Below are 19,644 nucleotides of genomic sequence, written 5' to 3'. Positions count from 1 at the left end.
ACAGAGTCACACAGAGTCACACAGAGTCACAGAGTCACAGAGTCACACAGAGTCACAGAGTCACAGAGTCACAGAGTCACACAGAGTCACAGAGTCACACAGAGTCACAGAGTCACAGAGTCACAGAGTCACAGAGTCACACAGAGTCACAGAGTCACAGAGTCACACAGAGTCACAGAGTCATAGAGTCACACAGAGTCACACAGAGTCACACAGAGTCACAGAGTCACACAGAGTCACAGAGCCACACAGAGTCACACAGAGTCACACAGAGTCACAGAGTCACAGAGTCACACAGAGTCACAGAGTCACACAGAGTCACAGAGTCACACAGAGTCACACAGAGTCACACAGAGTCAGAGTCACACAGAGTCACACAGAGTCACACAGAGCCACAGAGTCACAGAGTCACACAGAGTCACAGAGTCACACAGAGTCACACAGAGTCAGAGTCACAGAGTCACACAGAGTCACACAGAGTCACTGAGTCACACAGAGTCAGACAGAGTCACAGAGTCACAGAGTCACAGAGTCACACAGAGTCACACAGAGTCACACAGAGTCACAGAGTCACACAGAGTCACACAGAGTCACACAGAGTCACACAGAGTCACAGAGTCACACAGAGTCACACAGAGTCACACAGAGTCACAGAGTCACAGAGTCACACAGAGTCACAGAGTCACACAGAGTCACAGAGTCACAGAGTCACACAGAGTCACAGAGTCACACAGAGTCACACAGAGTCACACAGAGCCACAGAGTCACAGAGTCACAGAGTCACACAGAGTCACACAGAGTCACAGAGTCACAGAGTCACACAGAGTCACAGAGTCACAGAGTCACACAGAGTCACAGAGTCACACAGAGTCACACAGAGTCACACAGAGCCACAGAGTCACAGAGTCACAGAGTCACAGAGTCACACAGAGTCACAGAGTCACAGAGTCACACAGAGTCACAGAGTCACAGAGTCACAGAGTCACAGAGTCACACAGAGCCACAGAGTCACAGAGTCACAGAGTCACAGAGTCACAGAGTCACAGAGTCACAGAGTCACACAGAGTCACACAGAGTCACACAGAGTCACAGAGTCACAGAGTCACAGAGTCACAGAGTCACACAGAGCCACAGAGTCACAGAGTCACACAGAGTCACAGAGTCACACAGAGTCACAGAGTCACACAGAGTCACAGAGTCACAGAGTCACAGAGTCACACAGAGCCACAGAGTCACAGAGTCACAGAGTCACAGAGTCACAGAGTCACAGAGTCACACAGAGTCACAGAGTCACACAGAGCCACAGAGTCACACAGAGCCACAGAGTCACAGAGTCACAGAGTCACACAGAGCCACAGAGTCACAGAGTCACAGAGTCACAGAGTCACACAGAGTCACAGAGTCACACAGAGTCACAGAGTCACACAGAGCCACAGAGTCACAGAGTCACACAGAGTCACACAGAGTCACACAGAGTCACAGAACCACAGAGTCACAGAGTCACACAGAGCCACAGAGAGTCACAGAGTCACACAGAGTCACACAGAGTCACAGAGTCACACAGAGTCACACAGAGTCACAGAGTCACAGAGTCACAGAGTCACACAGAGTCACAGAGTCACAGAGTCACACAGAGTCACAGAGTCACAGAGTCACACAGAGTCACAGAGTCACAGAGTCACACAGAGTCACACAGAGTCACAGAGTCACAGAGTCACAGAGTCACAGAGTCACAGAGTCACACAGAGTCACAGAGTCACAGAGTCACACAGAGTCACACAGTCACAGAGTCACACAGAGTCACAGAGTCACAGAGTCACAGAGTCACAGAGTCACAGAGTCACACAGAGTCACAGAGTCACAGAGTCACACAGAGTCACAGAGTCACAGAGTCACAGAGTCACACAGAGTCACAGAGTCACAGAGTCACAGAGTCACAGAGTCACACAGAGTCACAGAGTCACAGAGTCACAGTGTCACACAGAGCCACAGAGTCACACAGAGTCACAGAGTCACAGAGTCACAGCAGGATGTTCGTGGCTGTCAGTCAACACACTCTGACACCTCTAGGAGGGGCTCTGGAGCTGTTGATGTAATCTACAGCTTCAGTTTTAATAAGCACCAACATAAATAACTGTCTGTGACTGTGGCGTCCTGAACGCTGTTTTTCCACATGTGTAAACAGTTGGTGAGTGTAGGTGTGATTCTCTCGGGGAACAGGGCTCTTCATTTGGATAATGGCTGGGTGGCTCCTCGCTGCAGAGTTTTAGAAAGCTCAGATTTAATGTCTGAGGAGGAGGATGGAGATGTTTGTGTTCAGTTTGTGTGCTTTAAGAAGAATCTAACACAGAATACAGACTCCAGAGCAGCTCGACCACGTTCAGCACAACGTGTTTACAGATCAGCTGATTTCTGCAAAAAATGAACCAACACTTCAACAAGATATTTTTACCAGAAGAACAGAAAAACAACAGCTAAGTTTGACATTTTACCTGGAAAATGAACAATAATCAACTTCCAAACTAGTTTAAGTGACAATAAATAAACTTTAATCTGGTTCATCCCGTTGTGGTGAAATGAAAAAAAAAAAAAAAAAAAAAAAAAGCTACATTCATTTAAATGGACATGTCAGCAGGTTTCAGCTCTGTTCCCTGAATATCTCTGAGCTTTGACTGTTCTCCACCAACATTTAACCTGAACAACCATCCAGTCACAGCCCTGACTGACAGAAAACAGCCCTGACAGACAGAAAACAGCCCTGACAGACAGAAAACAGCCCTGACAGACAGAAAACAGCCCTGACAGACAGAAAACAGCCCTGACAGACAGAAAACTCTCAGGGTGTCTTGTTTTAGCTGGAGACGTGAAGGCCACATACACAGACTCTCTGGGAGAGGAAAGCAGAGGGGCTGTGAGCTGGTGCTCATTAAAGGTCTATCCTTCATGTGCTTACAATATAAACCAGGGTGGGGGGAGTTAACGTCCTCTCTCTTCAGCTAAGGCAGGCAGAGCACACTTATCTTCATGTCATATGTCTGCATTAAAAACCAAGGTGCAGAAAGTGTGTCTCTTTTTCTTGTACGTGTACACATTGAAAAAAAAGGCAGGTAGAGCAGCAGCTAGGACCTCCAGGGTACAGAACAGGGTTAGGGTTGGGCACATCAGTAATGGTACATAAAGAAAAGTGAAGATTAGACACAGCTCACAGGGGCCCCTGGGTTAGAGTTGAGCTGAAACAGGGTTTGCAGAAGCAGCAGGAAGAGAAAAAAAAAACAAATTGGCTCAAAAATATTTTGTTCTTGGAGTTGGACACAGAAAAAACTCACATAAAGCTGAGACTGAATGCTGACCCTGATATAACACAAGCTTTCCTGGGGGGGGGGCTGTTTCTTACAGACTGGTTTGTGTTCCAGCTCCTCTGGGACCAGAAGTCCAGAAAAGAGCAGGGCTGCCGTGCACCACTTTTATTTTAGTGGGTTGTTGGTTCAGCTGCATGGAAACAGGTCCAGATCTGACTCAGTCCAGCACGCGGTCCAGCTTTCCTAAAGGGATTGGATCCCACTTTAAAGGGCTCGGTGTGTGTAACTTATTTAAACGACTCGGACAAAACCCTGAAAGGACCCGCTAAATCCAGCTCGTTTCAAAGACCTCAGGCCGTGTGCCAGCTAACCCAAAGGGGGACACACAAAAACTGCACGCTGCCTTTGTACCAAACCCTGGCTCTTCACAAGCTGCTGCCACCCAAGGTATGACCCCCCACACGGAGCCGGGAGAGGAGCTGGGAGAGGAGGAGCTGGGAGAGGAGGAGCTGGGAGAGGAGCTGGGAGAGGAGCTGGGTGAGGAGCTGGGAGAGGAGGAGCTGGGAGAGGAGGAGCTGGGAGAGAAGGAGCTGGGAGAGGAGCTGGGAGAGGAGGAGCTGGGAGAGGAGGAGCTGGGAGAGGAGGCGCTGGGAGAGGAGCTGGGAGAGGAGCTGGGAGAGGAGGAGCTGGGAGAGGAGGAGCTGGGAGAGGAGGAGCTGGGAGAGGAGGAGCTGGGAGAGGAGCATAAACACAGACTTCAGGTCTTAATAAACCCAGTTTCCTTCCCATCATGCTCTCTGGTGTTGCTGCGAAGCATTCCTTCCTCTGGACACGCTTCAGTCTGATGATTGACCAGAGCGCGCAGAGAAACGGCCCAGGGGGGAAGACCCTCTCAGGTATGTTTGTGCTGCGGGTCTGCTGCGGGGCTTTTGTGACCCCACATGCCTGATGGATTAAGGGAGCTGCAGAGGCTCAGGTCTGACCTCCAGCCCACCTCTGGGGTCAGAGGATCAGGGACAGGGTTGGGGTTAGAGGATAACATTCCCCTGGACTTTGGATCAGAATGAAACCTGGACTGTTTTGGACCCAGCAGGAGGCTGAGATCAACATGTTTCTCTGACAGAAGCATCCAGAAGGTCTCTGCTCTGGTTTGGTGGTGGTGGTGGTGGTGGTGGTGGTGGTGGGGGGTGTGCAGAAAGGACCTCTGTATGTTTGGATTTTGACCGATTGGAGGAAATGACAAATTTAGAACTGACAGGCCGTGGCACATTTCAGTCTTTTCTCATCTCATCAACAAAAACAAAACTTTCATCTGTTAAAGTTTTTTTAGGTTTCTGTGTCATTATTCAGAGAAGATGTGACGTGGTGACATCACCCATCTGTTTCTGGCACAGAGTTTTACAGCCTGTCGTGACTTAGCCGCTTCATCAGCCTCTTTGCTAACAGCTACTGGTTTGTCCACCTGTCAGTCAAATCAGCTGCGGCTGTTTGTGGGCGTGTTGGAAAGTTCATCACCTCAAAAATAACGAGCAGTGCAAAAATCCCCTCTGATAAAATGAGACACTCAGAGTAAAACTTCTTCCTGAACCAGGCTGTAAACATGTTTATCAACGCTGTAAAGGTTTGCTTTTAAAACAGGTGTGTCTGTGCTCTCAGGTCTTTCTGCAGCCAGCATCTAGTGGACACTCCAGGAACTGCAGTTTAGCTCTCATGCTTCATATTTTGAGACTAAAAGTTCATCGTCTGTCATCGAGAGAAACATTTATTCATTTTCACCAACGCAGGAAATAACATCCAAAAACCTGCCAGACACATCCCAACTGCCAACGCCCTCCACAGGGTTGGGTGGAGGAGGGGTGGAGGCAGGACGTTGGCAGGGTGGAGGCAGGGTGGAGGCAGGGTGGAGGCAGGTGGAAGCAGGACGTTGGCAGGGTGGAGGCAGGGTGGAGGCAGGATGTTGGCAGGGTGGAGGCAGGTGGAAGCAGGATGGAGGCAGGTGGAGGCATCATGAACATTAATGAGCAGACATGTTTTTTGTTTCCTGGATCCTCGTCTTCTTCCGTCACAGCAGCTCTCGTTTCGTTCCCTCTGCCTGGATCTGATTACCCACAATCCCCTAAATCCAGGAGAAAGCTTCCTGCCTCGCCTTAAAGTGCCAGCCTGCAATTTATGGCTCCTCTTTTTCCTCGCTCACACACTCACACACACTCACATACACTCACACTCACACACATTCACACACACTCACACTCACACACATTCACATACACACACACTCACACACACACACACTCACACTCACACACATTCACATACACACACACTCACACACACACACACACACACACACACACACACACACACACACACACACACACACACACACACACACACACACACTCACACACTCACACACTCACACATTCACACACACTCACACACACACACACACACACTCACTCACTCACACACTCAAACCTTTCTCTGTGTGGGTGGGGGCTCCTCTATGTTAGAGGTTTTTTACGAGGTCCCGCTCTCAGATGGCTTTAGAGTTCTTCAGGAACCAACAGGAGAAGTGATTGTGTCAGAGCGTGTTGGGAAGCAGAGCATGTTGGGAAGCAGAGCGTGTTGGGAAGCAGAGCGTGTTGGGAAGCAGAGCGTGTTGGGAAGCAGAGCATGTTGGGAAGCAGAGCATGTTGGGAAGCAGAGCATGTTGGGAAGCAGAGCGTGTTGGGGAGCAGAGCGTGTTGGGAAGCAGAGCATGTTGGGAAGCAGAGCATGTTGGGAAGCAGAGCACGTTGGGAAGCAGAGCGTGTTGGGAAGCAGAGCGTGTTGGGAAGCAGAGCATGTTGGGAAGCAGAGCATGTTGGGAAGCAGAGCAGGTAGCAGGTCGAGCGGCAGCTCTTTGACTCAGACTGACACCGATCACACACCTGGACTTAACTTCCAGCCTCAAACACAGTTCCTGAGCTCCAATCCGTCTGAAAGAGGCCGACCCTCCCTGTCTCCCCGTCTCCACGTCCCCCTGAATGAGCCCACCTTAACCCGACTGAAGAGTGATGAAGTTTTAATCTGGTGTTTCTTGGACTGATAAAGTCCTTGGTGATTATTTGAACCTTGAAGTGGACCTGTAGGTCTGGCTCCGGTCGATCAGACTCAGAGATCTCTGATCCAGATTTCAGCCGTCCTGAAGTGAGATGTGACGTTTGAAGGGGCTTTGTTGGAGCTCTTAGCATCAATCCAGCACATGAATTGTTAAACCAGAACCTGCTTCTTTAAAAAACGACCAACTTTACAAACTGTATTTGCTGTTGTTGATTCTCAGTCAGAGAAACGTGAGCTTCTTATCAATGCTGGGACAGCAGCCAGAAGCTGTGAAATGGTTAAATCCAGGACCAGAGAAACTGTGATGAACTCCAAGTCTCTGGAGCTGAACACGGATCCAGTGTTAGTTGGAAAAAGAGAGAAGAGGATAATCATGCTCTACACTGTGTGTTTTGGAAACCTCAGCGTGTCATTTCGCCTCCTCCAACAGACGGCGAAGCGTCAGGTTGTGTTTGAGCTGAGGCCACAGTTAAAGGTCGTGACTACGGTCTGTGGTTTGTCCGCTCTGACCCACATGGACCCATGAGCAGCTGCTGCTGTCACGGAAAAAACCAGCCAGTGTTTTTCTTCTTCCAGAGGCTGAAGACTCTGCGCTACATCAGCTATTTTCCTAAAGTCAGAGAAACACAAGAGTTCAGGAGGGAAATGCAAGAAAAGCGCGATGAGATGAGGCTGCCTCAGCCCTCAGGGGAAATCCGCGGGTAGCAGCAGGAAGAGTACCAGCAGAGCAGGGCGAGGACAAACACAGAGCAGGTCTACAGCCCTGATGTATGAACGCTGACAGAACGGCAGCATTGTGCAGCTCGGGGCCTCCGACCACGACAATACGGCATGTTAGTGTTTACGCCTCACTGTGGCGCACATATTTCCCACTGACCGACATCCTGCAGGACAAAGGAGCTTCTGTGCCGAGCTGCAGGACGACTGAGAACATGTGAGGGGAGACGGCACGGACAGAGCTGCTCCTTTTTCTCAGTCCAACCACATTACACGGAAAACCCCACATATCCAGGTCAAAGCCATCACGTACTGCACCTTTACAGAGGAGAGAGAAGCAGGAAAACAGACTTCACTCGCTCCGCTGTGTCCAAAGATAACTGTCTGGACTGAGGCTAAAGCTACGGTGGATTTCCAGAATCCTCCGGATCAACAGCAGAGTTCTGAGACCGGGACAGGAACCAGACTTTGTTCTGTAATTCTCCTGGTCCAAAGGAATTCTGGCCTTGATGGAAGAATTCTACAACTCTCAAGACCAGAAGAAGCCGGACCAGGTCAAGACCAGGATTCTGACTTTGATCTCAAAACTCCAGAATCCTTTGGATCAGAACCAGCACTCTTTAACCACGGCCAAATTCCTCAGTTTATTCCTGGACTTTTAGAATCCTTAGGATGAAAAAATAGATTCGAGATCAAGTCCAGAACTGACTTTGATTCCAGGGTCCCAGAATGATCCGGATTAATAGCATTCAGGAATAAATGTGATCTCTGAGTTCCAGAACCCTCAAGACCAAAGGATCCAGATCAGACTAGAAACCCAGTTTGGATCTTAAAACCCTGGAACTTTAGAGAAAAGCTCAGAGCTGCTGGCTCGGACTGGCCTTTCCACTTTTCACCGTTTGTTGTTGGAGTCAAAATAAAAACCATCTGGTTCCCCCACGCTTTGTTTTATTCTGGAAGAGTGCATTTTTTCACGTGTTTTCTGTACTTCCTGTCAGGCTGGATCGTCTTTCTGTGAACAGAAGTGTCTGCCGGGCCACACTGGCAGAACCGTCGTGAGACACATGAGGTGATTTCAGCACCGGGTCAGTGCAGAGGGATGAACCAGGCTTTGGAGCCAACATCGACTTTTCAGGAGGTTTCTCGTGTTCCCATCACTCAGTCAGTCCCATCAGAACAAGCTGAGTTTCTCCCTTTCCTAACGCTGATGAAACCTGGTTCAACAGGAAGCTGACGGTAACCGGGGGCGACGCGAGGCGTTTTGGACTCTGAGGGTGTCGAGCAGCTGCTGCACTAAGTGCTCTCATTATTCATTAACAATAAAAGCAAAGCCACCGCTGACTTTCTACTTTCTCCACAAACTCAAAGCAGCCGAGTCTGAGGCCTGGACATGTGTGTCTCATTACCCAGAATGCCTGTGAAAGTGGGAGATACAGGGCTGTAAAATCATGTACGTTAATCGTCAGAAAACGCAGAGACTGCTGCCTGAAGCAATGAGCTACTGACACCAACAGCGCAGCAGATGCAGAGCTTAGTTTTTCTGGATTACCTGAATATGAGATTGCTCTAGAGTTCAAAGTGAAACTAATCTCTCAGTAGAGTTGGTGTAATTAAAGGGAGATCTCTGAATTTACAAGTTTAATCACGATTCAGTCGGTGATCCCAATAATTTCCCTCCAACCAGGTTTCACGTCACTCAAACGCTGAGTGCTCTCGTTGTTTCTTCTGTGCTCTTACATAATCCCCTCAGATCTGACTTTACTTTGGACCTGATGTCCCAACAGGACAGGAAGAAGTCCTCTGAGCGCCACGTATTCAGGATACCTCAGCAGTTCCCACCGAGCCCCACACTCTGATATCTGCTACATCCGCTGTGTGCGAGCTCCAGAGCCAAATATTATCATCTCTTACATGTAAAAATAACTCGTGCTCAGAGGCCTCCAGGGGAAAATGTCTCGTGTTTGAAGGAACAATGGAGCCACTCAGGATGTGAAAGTTGCGTCCAGCTTGAATCAAAGAGGAAGGATATGAGGAAGGATATGAGGAAGGATATGAGGAAGGATACGAGGAAGGATATGAGGAAGGAAGGAGGTGGACAGAGGAAGGAGATGGTCGCAGCGTGAGGGGCTCAGATCTTCAGAGCCGAAGCTAACCAGGGGACCCGACACCCTCTGATCAAAGACTTTAGAGGTAAGTGCACCGAGAGGCGGGGCTAACCAGCATAGGGCAACAATGGCTCAGGGAGGCAGCCAATCAGAGGGCTTGAAACAAGCTCTGATAGGAAATGGGAGGATAATGATTGGATATTCCCAAACTGCAGCTTTATAGCACATCCAGCTTGTTTAGGAGGTTCCTGCTGCCCCCTAGTGGCCACCAATCCTTACTTTAACTTCAGAGACACCTTTCCCGTCACCCACCTGATGAGGTCACCCACCCGATGAGGTCACCCACCTGATGAGGACACCCACCTGATGAGGACACACTGGTTCTGCAGCCTCTTCCACAGAGAGCGGTAACATTCGTTGGCCACGGCGAAAATGTGCGGGGAGATCTCGCCGAGGTGATGTCGACTGTACGTTTCCACAGCCGGCCGGTCGTAAAGGCCCGGGAGGAGCTGGTAAGGGTTCACCGCCGCCAGGATGGAGCCGATGTATGTCTGAGGATCAGGAAAGAGAGAATTAAAGGTCATAGAAACACAAAGTGAACAATAACTACACACCCTGCCGTCAGACGAAGACCGTACAGGCTTCAGAGTGTCTGAACAGATTACAGCAGCGTGGCTCTGTAGAAGAAGAGTCCAGGTGCTAACCGGTCCCTCACTGAAACATCTGGAGCACCATCAAACCAGAACCTGAAGCGTTGAGCAGCTGAAACCCTCTAGCTGACAGTAATGAGACAACATTTCACTCTAAACCCAGAAATCAGTCACGTTTCTGAGTTTGATAACTCAACACCACATTTTCTCTCCGATGATTTGAAACCATCAGAATCTGACACAGATCATTTTGCTTTGGTTATAAAATGTTTGGATGAGCTGAGCTCAAAGACACAGCAGCTCAGCTCACAGCCCCCCTGAACGCCAAGCTGCCTGCTGTCACAGGACGCCCCCCTCTGGACACCAGCTGCTGCCACAGGCTTCAGGATAATGACCACTGAAGGGTCAAACTTCCATCCTGACAGAAACATCACCTGGACCCCTTTAAAGACTCAGAGCGAGAGCGTTCAGGGCGCTCTCAGGTAGCGCCAAAACCTTCTCCATCAGTTTGACAGCAGCACAACTCTCAGCACGCTCAACCTTTCGCGTCTCTTTCACCACAAACTGCAGCCTCTCCAAACCAGCTTCATATTTCAGAGTTCAGAGCGAGACGAGCCAGACTGCTGAAACACAGGCCTGTGGATCCAGAACCGGCCTTGGCAGCAGCTCGAGTGCTGCGGTGGTGACTAATGGATAAATAGGCAGGCTTTGAAAAAAACAGAAACAAACCAGCCGAGAAAACAACCAGGGCTTTCTATCCTGCTCCTCCACGTTACAGTTTACGCCCGGTCACTCGGGGACAGGAAGACCCGAGCGGCTTTTTGGTGCCGAAGCCTCAGAGAGCAGAAGCTGTTTGGTTACTGTGGTTTTCCTTTCAGCCCTGTTCACCAGGAAAACCCCGCTCTGGGTCTGGGTCTCACGTGGAGCTTCCCGTCTCCCACGTGAGCTGAAGTCCTACTCTGACAACCACTTTGGACTGTCTGGTTTCTCGTCTCCATAGCATTAACCCTTTATGACCGAACATACCAAATCTGTCAGCGCGTATGTTACATGCTGCCATGTCTTTCTTGTTTACCACCGTGTGCTTTGCATCAGGAATTCCTTATATCCCAAAGTTTAATAAATCATATGAACTTATGTCCAGACTCATGAAATGAATTATAAAACGTGTAATAAACCATCAAAAAAGAAAATTTTAGGCATAGTTTTTCTAAATAAAGAAATGCTGTTTCCCTCAGAAAAACATAAAAAACAAAACAAAAAACTGTGGTGACGTGTTTTCAATGATGGAAGTGATGTAAAGAGGCATGGTCTGGATCAGCCTGCAGTGTTTCTAGCTCCACCTTCTGGGGTCGGATCAGTTAAGTTTGGGCCCCCAAGGGTCCTAAAAAGTGGGACGGTACGGGTCGGTGGTTTGGGACCTGTCCTGGTTTTAGTCAAAGGAAATGCCCCAAAATGCGAGCTGTACAGACACAAACCAATGGGGTCTTCGCTCCTGGTCTCTCATATGTAAAAGCTGACAGACCGGACTTTGATCACAGTCTCCCAAAGACCAGAACATTTAGGATCCCTACTTAGACTGCAAGTGAAAACCTGATGTGGTGTTTCCATCAGCTCACATGATGGCGCTGCCTGGAGGAGAAGATTTAAGAAGACTGAGGCAGACCGGACCCTCTTTTACCCAGCAGGCCTCACTGAGGGCACAAAAACCAGACCAGCTCCTGAAAGGAGGCAGTGCTGCCACTCTTCTGTCAGCCACCATGTTACCAGAACATCAGCGTCTTCTGTCATGTTACCAGAACATCAGCATCTTATTTCATGTTACCAGAGCATCAGCGTCTTATTTCATGTTACCAGAACATCAGCGTCTTATTTCATGTTACCAGAACATCAGCGTCTTCTGTCATGTTACCAGAACATCAGCGTCTTCTTTCATGTGACCAGAACATCAGCGTCTTCTTTCATGTGACCAGAACATCAGCATCTTATTTCATGTTACCAGAACATCAGCGTCTTCTTTCATGTTACCAGAACATCAGCGTCTTCTTTCATGTTACCAGAACATCAGCGTCTTCTTTCATGTGACCAGAACATCAGCGTCTTATTTCATGTTACCAGAACATCAGCGTCTTATTTTTAATGTGACCAGAACATCAGCGTCTTATTTCATGTTACCAGAACATCAGCGTCTTATTTTTAATGTTACCAGAGCATCAGCGTCTTATTTCATGTTACCAGAACATCAGCATCTTATTTCATGTTACCAGAACATCAGCATCTTCTTTCATGTAACCAGAACATCAGCGTTTTCTTATTTCATGTTACCAGAACATCAGCATCTTATTTCATGTTACCAGAACATCAGCGTTTTCTTATTTCATGTTACCAGAACATCAGCTTCTTCTTTCATGTTACCAGAACATCAGCGTTTTCTTATTTCATGTTACCAGAACATCAGCTTCTTCTTTCATGTAACCAGAACATCAGCGTCTTCTTTCATGTTACCAGAACATCAGCGTTTTCTTATTTCATGTTACCAGAACATCAGCGTCTTCTTTCATGTTACCAGAACATCAGCGTTTTCTTATTTCATGTTACCAGAACATCAGCTTCTTCTTTCATGTTACCAGAACATCAGCGTCTTCTTTCATGTTACCAGAACATCAGCGTTTTCTTTCATGTTACCAGAACATCAGCGTCTTATTCCATGTTTCCAGAACATCAGCGTCTTATTTCATGTGACCAGAACATCAGCGTCTTATTTCATGTTACCAGAACATCAGCATCTTATTTCATGTTACCAGAACATCAGCATCTTCTTTCATGTAACCAGAACATCAGCGTTTTCTTATTTCATGTTACCAGAACATCAGCATCTTATTTCATGTTACCAGAACATCAGCGTTTTCTTATTTCATGTTACCAGAACATCAGCTTCTTCTTTCATGTTACCAGAACATCAGCGTTTTCTTATTTCATGTTACCAGAACATCAGCTTCTTCTTTCATGTAACCAGAACATCAGCGTCTTCTTTCATGTTACCAGAACATCAGCGTTTTCTTATTTCATGTTACCAGAACATCAGCGTCTTCTTTCATGTTACCAGAACATCAGCGTCTTCTTTCATGTTACCAGAACATCAGCGTTTTCTTATTTCATGTTACCAGAACATCAGCATCTTCTTTCATGTTACCAGAACATCAGCATCTTCTTTCATGTTACCAGAACATCAGCGTCTTATTCCATGTTTCCAGAACATCAGCGTCTTATTTCATGTGACCAGAACATCAGCGTCTTCTTTCATGTTACCAGAACATCAGCGTCTTATTTCATGTTACCAGAACATCAGCGTTTTCTTATTTCATGTTACCAGAACATCATCATCTTATTTTTAATGTTACCAGAACATCAGCGTCTTCTTTCATGTTACCAGAACATCAGCGTTTTCTTATTTCATGTTACCAGAACATCATCATCTTATTTTTAATGTAACCAGAACATCAGCGTCTTCTTTCATGTTACCAGAACATCAGCGTTTTCTTATTTTATGTTACCAGAACATTATCATCTTATTTTTAATGTTACCAGAACATCAGCGTCTCATTTCATGTTACCAGAACATCAGCGTCTTCTTTCATGTTGCCAGAACATCAGTGTCTTCTTTCATGTTACCAGAACATCAGCGTCTTCTTTCATGTTACCAGAACATCAGCGTCTTATTTCATGTTACCAGAACATCAGCGTCTTATTTCATGTTACCAGAACATCAGCGTCTTCTTTTTATCTTTCTTAACGTACTTTTGGATGCTTTAGTTCTCTGTTTAGGCACGCTTTGGAGAGGTGGGTTTCAGCACGGTTTTCTTTATACATGCCTTTCGGTTAAGTCTGCCATGCCCTTATATGGGCGTTAGTTTAATAACTTTGAACATGTCAGGTTATATGGAAAAAAAAAAACATGTTGGAAAATAAAACATTCGCCGCTAGAGGAACAAGGTGCTCAAATCAAACTGTTTCTTAATCACCGTTTCTACTGTGAACCGCCATCACAGGACTTTCAACCATTAGGTGGCGTAACAGCGTCTCAGAGTACAAAAAGAGATGAGGGAGTTCATGGGTCAGCTGTCCTGCAGAGGCTAAAGTCCTATCAAAAACATCCTTTTCAGGGGCCCTATACACCAGTCAAACAGTCAAACAGTCCAACAGATCAACAGTCCAACAGACCAACAGTCCAACAGTCCAACAGTCCAACAGTCCAACAGACCAACAGTCCAACAGACCAACAGACCAACAGTCCAACAGTCCATCAGACCAACAGACCAACAGACCAACAGTCTAACAGTCCAACAGTCCAACAGACCAACAGTCCAACAGACCAACAGTCCAACAGTCCAACAGTCCATCAGACCAACAGACCAACAGACCAACAGTCTAACAGTCCAACAGTCCAACAGACCAACAGTCCAACAGACCAACAGTCCAACAGTCCAACAGTCCAACAGTCCAACAGTCCAACAGTCCAACAGACCAACAGACCAACAGACCAACAGTCTAACAGTCCAGCAGTCCAACAGACCAACAGTCCAACAGACCAACAGTCCAACAGTCCAACAGTCCAACAGTCCAACAGTCCAACAGTCCAACAGTCCAACAGTCCAACAGTCCAACAGACCAACAGTCCAACAGACCAACAGACCAACAGTCTAACAGTCCAACAGTCCATCAGACCAACAGACCAACAGACCAACAGTCCAACAGTCCAACAGTCCAACAGACCAACAGACCAACAGTCTCACAGTCTCACAGTCCATCAGACCAACAGACCAACAGACCAACAGTCCAACAGACCAACAGTCCAACAGTCCAACAGTCCAACAGTCCCACAGTCTCACAGTCCAACAGTCCAACAGTCCAACAGTCCAACAGTCCAACAGTCCATCAGTCCATCAGACCAACAGACCAACAGACCAACAGACCAACAGTCCAACAGTCCATCAGACCAACAGACCAACAGTCTCACAGTCCCACAGTCTCACAGTCCAACAGACCAACAGACCAACAGACCAACAGACCAACAGTCCAACAGTCCAACAGTCCATCAGACCAACAGACCAACAGTCTCACAGTCTCACAGTCTCACAGTCTAACAGACCAACAGACCAACAGACCAACAGACCAACAGTCCAACAGTCCAACAGACCAACAGACCAACAGTCCAACAGTCCAACAGTCCATCAGACCAACAGACCAACAGTCCAACAGTCCATCAGACCAACAGACCAACAGACCAACAGTCCAACAGTCCAACAGTCCAACAGTCCCACAGTCTCACAGTCTCACAGTCCAACAGTCCAACAGTCCAACAGTCCAACAGTCCAACAGATCAACAGACCAACAGTCCAACAGTCCATCAGACCAACAGACCAACAGTCTCACAGTCTCACAGTCCAACAGACCAACAGACCAACAGACCAACAGTCCAACAGTCCAACAGACCAACAGTCCAACAGTCCATCAGTCCAACAGTCCATCAGTCCAACAGTCCAACAGACCAACAGTCCAACAGACCAACAGTCCAACAGACCAACAGTCCAACAGACCAACAGTCCATCAGTCAAAGAGTCCATCAGTCTCGTTGTTAGGATGATGGTGATCTCCCGTGTTGAGCTTGTTTTGCTCAATCTGCTGAATCTGTGACTGTCTTTGACTAAATGAGCATCTGTTGCTCCACTTCTGCTCTGAGCATTCACCAACACACCAGATGATCAACTCTACTTCAGAGGAGATCTACCAAAAGCTGCTTCTGGACAAGACAGTTATAGCTCCACCTACAGGCCTGGCAGACTCACTTTAGTGTTTTTCAGTTTGTTTGTTTTTTTTACCGTGTTTTTTTGGTTTTAGGATGAAACCTTTGGGATGTAAAAAGGGCCTCAGTAATATTTTGGACATGGTGAAGTTTTGCAGTGTCTGAAACAAAAACATTGAAATGATTTACTTTAATCAGGCTTATTTCTTAATGACAACATGATAATGTTGTTGAGAGATGAAAAAATCTCTTGGACAAATCTGAAACTGTTTGTACCGTTCCTCACTCAGATGCTTGTCATACTTAGAAAAAAGGTCTGTGGTTAAAAACAGATCTTTGAAATGAGGTCAGAGCTGGAAACCTGAAGGATAACTCGGTGTTTTGATCCTGGACAAACACAGGCTCTCTGTTCACCGCCTCACGCTCATCCTCTCAAACGACCCACTGACTGACTGACCCACTTCCAACCAGGATGCTAACTCATTTGAATGGCAGTTGAGGTGACAGTATTTACATGACAAATACAGGCTGCGGCACTCCCTCCCTGAGCAAATGAGCCGACCCAGCACCCAGTAGGAGGGCAGGAGAGGAGCAGGAGGAGAGCAGGAGGGGGAGCAGGAGGAGAGCAGGAGGAGAGCAGGAGGGGGAGCAGGAGGAGAGCAGGAGGAGAGCAGGAGGAGAGCAGGAGGAGAGCAGGAGGGGGAGCAGGAGGAGAGCAGGAGGAGAGCAGGAGGGGGAGCAGGAGGAGAGCAGGAGGGGGAGCAGGAAGAGAGCAGGAGGAGAGCAGGAGGAGAGCAGGAGGAGAGCAGGAGGGGGAGCAGGAGGAGAGCAGGAGGAGAGCAGGAGGGGGAGCAGGAGGAGAGCAGGAGGAGAGCAGGAGGGGGAGCAGGAGGAGAGCAGGAGGAGAGCAGGAGGAGAGCAGGAGGGGGAGCAGGAGGAGAGCAGGAGGAGAGCAGGAGGAGAGCAGGAGGAGAGCAGGAGGAGAGCAGGAGGGGGAGCAGGAGGGGGAGGCAGTCGTCATGACACAGCGCATGTTGTAAATCAACAGGTGTGTTGTCTCTGAGACGGAGCTCAGTGTAAACACAGCAGCTCAGGTAATCAGATCTTCGTCACTCAGATCTTCATCACTCAGATCTTCATCACTCAGCTCGTCATCACTCAGATCTTCATCACTCGGATCGTCATCACTCAGATCTTCATCACTCGGATCGTCATCACTCAGATCTTCATCACTCAGATCTTCATCACTCAGCTCGTCAACACTCAGATCTTCATCACTCAGCTCGTCATCACTCAGCTCGTCATCACTCAGATCGTCATCAGTCAGCTCGTCATCACTCAGCTCGTCAACACTCAGATCTTCATCACTCAGCTCGTCATCACTCAGCTCGTCATCACTCAGCTCGTCATCACTCAGATCTTCATCACTCAGCTCGTCATCACTCAGCTCGTCATCACTCAGATCTTCATCACTCAGATCTTCATCACTCAGATCTTCATCACTCAGATCGTCATCACTCAGCTCGTCATCACTCAGATCTTCATCACTCAGCTCGTCATCACTCAGCTCGTCATCACTCAGATCGTCATCACTCAGATCTTCATCACTCAGATCTTCATCACTCAGATCGTCATCACTCAGCTCGTCATCACTCAGATCTTCATCACTCAGCTCGTCATCACTCAGCTCGTCATCACTCAGATCTTCATCACTCAGCTCGTCATCACTCAGCTCGTCATCACTCAGCTCGTCATCACTCAGCTCGTCATCACCCAGCTCGTCATCACTCAGATCTTCATCACCCAGCTGGTGGTGTAGATGGTTCAGAGACGCTGACGCTGTGCTGTCATGTTCGGGGTTTCTACTGGAGACTTTGTCGTATCAGAGAAAGTCTGAAACGTTTCCCCTCTGTGTGAAGTCAAGAACAAACTGTATCCCAGTTAAAAACATGCCCCGGTCTGTTTCAGCACCGCTCCAAAGGTTGGGTTCACTCAGGGGGGGCGGCCGTAAAGTCACGCCTGGCCTTAACTGGATGAATAACGACCATTTGGACTCAATTACACCTCCTGCTCCTCCATCCTGGTAACAGTTTCCACGGCAGCTCCCTGGCTGGGAGCTAACTGGCTGTGACTTCCATCAGGAGCCCCCCCATTGGCTCATGTGATTAACCATGGCCACTTTTTTTCTCCCTGCATGTGCCGTTGGTTTCAAATGTCCTGTTTGAGAGGAATACCACGGAGCTGACGCAAGAAACCTGAGAAGGTTTACACTGTTAGTGATCAGAGAACACAACCTGTGGCTATGACTCAGTTTGACACCATTCCACACACACACACACACACACACACACACACACACACACACACACACACACACACACACACACACACACACAGTATCATGTCTATGAAATCATCAAACTTTAATTATAAAGTAGTTTTCAGACAAAAAGATGAACACAAAGTGCGTTACAGTCCAAGGAAAAGGATCCCACATGCACAACAGCAAACCATACAACACACACACACACACACACACACACACACACACACACACACACACACACACACACACACACACACACACACACACACACACACACACACACACACACTCTCGCCCATAGTAACAAATGAAGCAACCGAACTGTAAACATCTGAGCCAGAAGTGATGTTTCCTCCAGATTCCTGACTAATCCCTGTCTCTGTTTGTGGCGCTCTAACCGGTCACAGATGGGGAGACGTCTCGCCAACAGTGTCTGAAATGTTTACTCCTTGTTTTCCTCGTGCCGGGTTTTTCAGATATTCTGACAAAGATACAACCCAAAATATTTTGGCCAAACTGTGAGCACGATGCAGGAGAAACGTTTCTGATGGAGCATTTTGGTGAAGCTGGACGGCTCCAGAAATCCTGACGTACAGAAGAGGATCTCCACCAAGAAGCCGAGCTGCTGAGCTAGGGTCAGGGTTAGGCCTCTGGATCTGGACCAGACTCAACATGTGGGGTCAAAACAGCTTGTCTCTACAGTCAGACAGGAAAACAGGCGTGGAAATGCTAACAGCTTGTCTCTACAGTCAGACAGGAAAACAGAGAGTGGAAATGCTAACAGCTTGTCTCTACAGTCAGACAGGAAAACAGAGAGTGGAGATGCTAACAGCTGGTCTCTACAGTCAGACAGGAAACAGAGAGTGGAGATGCTAACAACTGGTCTCTACAGTCAGACAGGAAACAGAGAGTGGAGATGCTAACAGCTCGTCTCTACAGTCAGACAGGAAATCAGAGAGTGGAGATGCTAACAGCTCGTCTCTACAGTCAGACAGGAAACAGAGAGCAGAGATGCTAACAGCTGGTCTCTACAGTCAGACAGGAAACAGAGAGTGGAGATGCTAACAACTGGTCTCTACAGTCAGACAGAAAACAGAGAGCAGAGATGCTAACAGCTCATCTCTACAGTCAGGAAACAAAGAGCAGAGATGCTAACAGCTCGTCTCTACAGTCAGACAGGAAACAGAGAGCAGAGATGCTAACAGCTCGTCTCTACAGTCAGACAGGAAACAGAGAGCAGAGATGCTAACAGCTCATCTCTATGGTCAGACAGGAAATCAGAGAGTGGAGATGCTAACAACTCGTCTCTACAGTCAGGAAACAGAGAGTGGAGATGCTAACAGCTCGTCTCTACAGTCAGACAGGAAATCAGAGAGTGGAGATGCTAACAGCTCGTCTCTACAGTCAGACAGGAAATCAGAGAGTGGAGATGCTAACAGCTCGTCTCTACGGTCAGACAGGAAATCAGAGAGTGGAGATGCTAACAGCTCGTCTCTACAGTCAGACAGGAAATCAGAGAGTGGAGATGCTAACAGCTCGTCTCTACGGTCAGACAGGAAACAAAGAGCAGGAAGCTGCAGCACATGTTTGGTGCTTTGGGATTCAGACCTCTGATGCAGCAGAGGCTTCTGGGAGATGA

General features: G+C 48.0%; 1 protein-coding gene across 1 annotated transcript in view; it reads right to left on the bottom strand.

The window, feature by feature from the left end:
• The window catches only part of LOC141804191 (unconventional myosin-X-like), a gene marked incomplete at its 3' end in the record, with an annotated part of 100,954 nt that overhangs the window by 40,852 nt on the left and 40,458 nt on the right, over positions 1-19,644 (bottom strand). Inside the window, 1 exon segment of the mRNA XM_074688513.1 lies at positions 9,590-9,777. Coding sequence (XP_074544614.1) covers positions 9,590-9,777 — 188 coding nt within the window.

This window comes from Halichoeres trimaculatus, unplaced genomic scaffold (assembly GCF_033239565.1).
Source record: "Halichoeres trimaculatus isolate MK-OKI-2021-1 unplaced genomic scaffold, fHalTri1.1 fHalTri1_scaffold_15, whole genome shotgun sequence".
NCBI lineage: Eukaryota > Metazoa > Chordata > Actinopteri > Labriformes > Labridae > Halichoeres > Halichoeres trimaculatus.
Note: the sequence above shows the minus strand (reverse complement) of the source record. Positions and strands in the feature narration are given on the sequence as shown.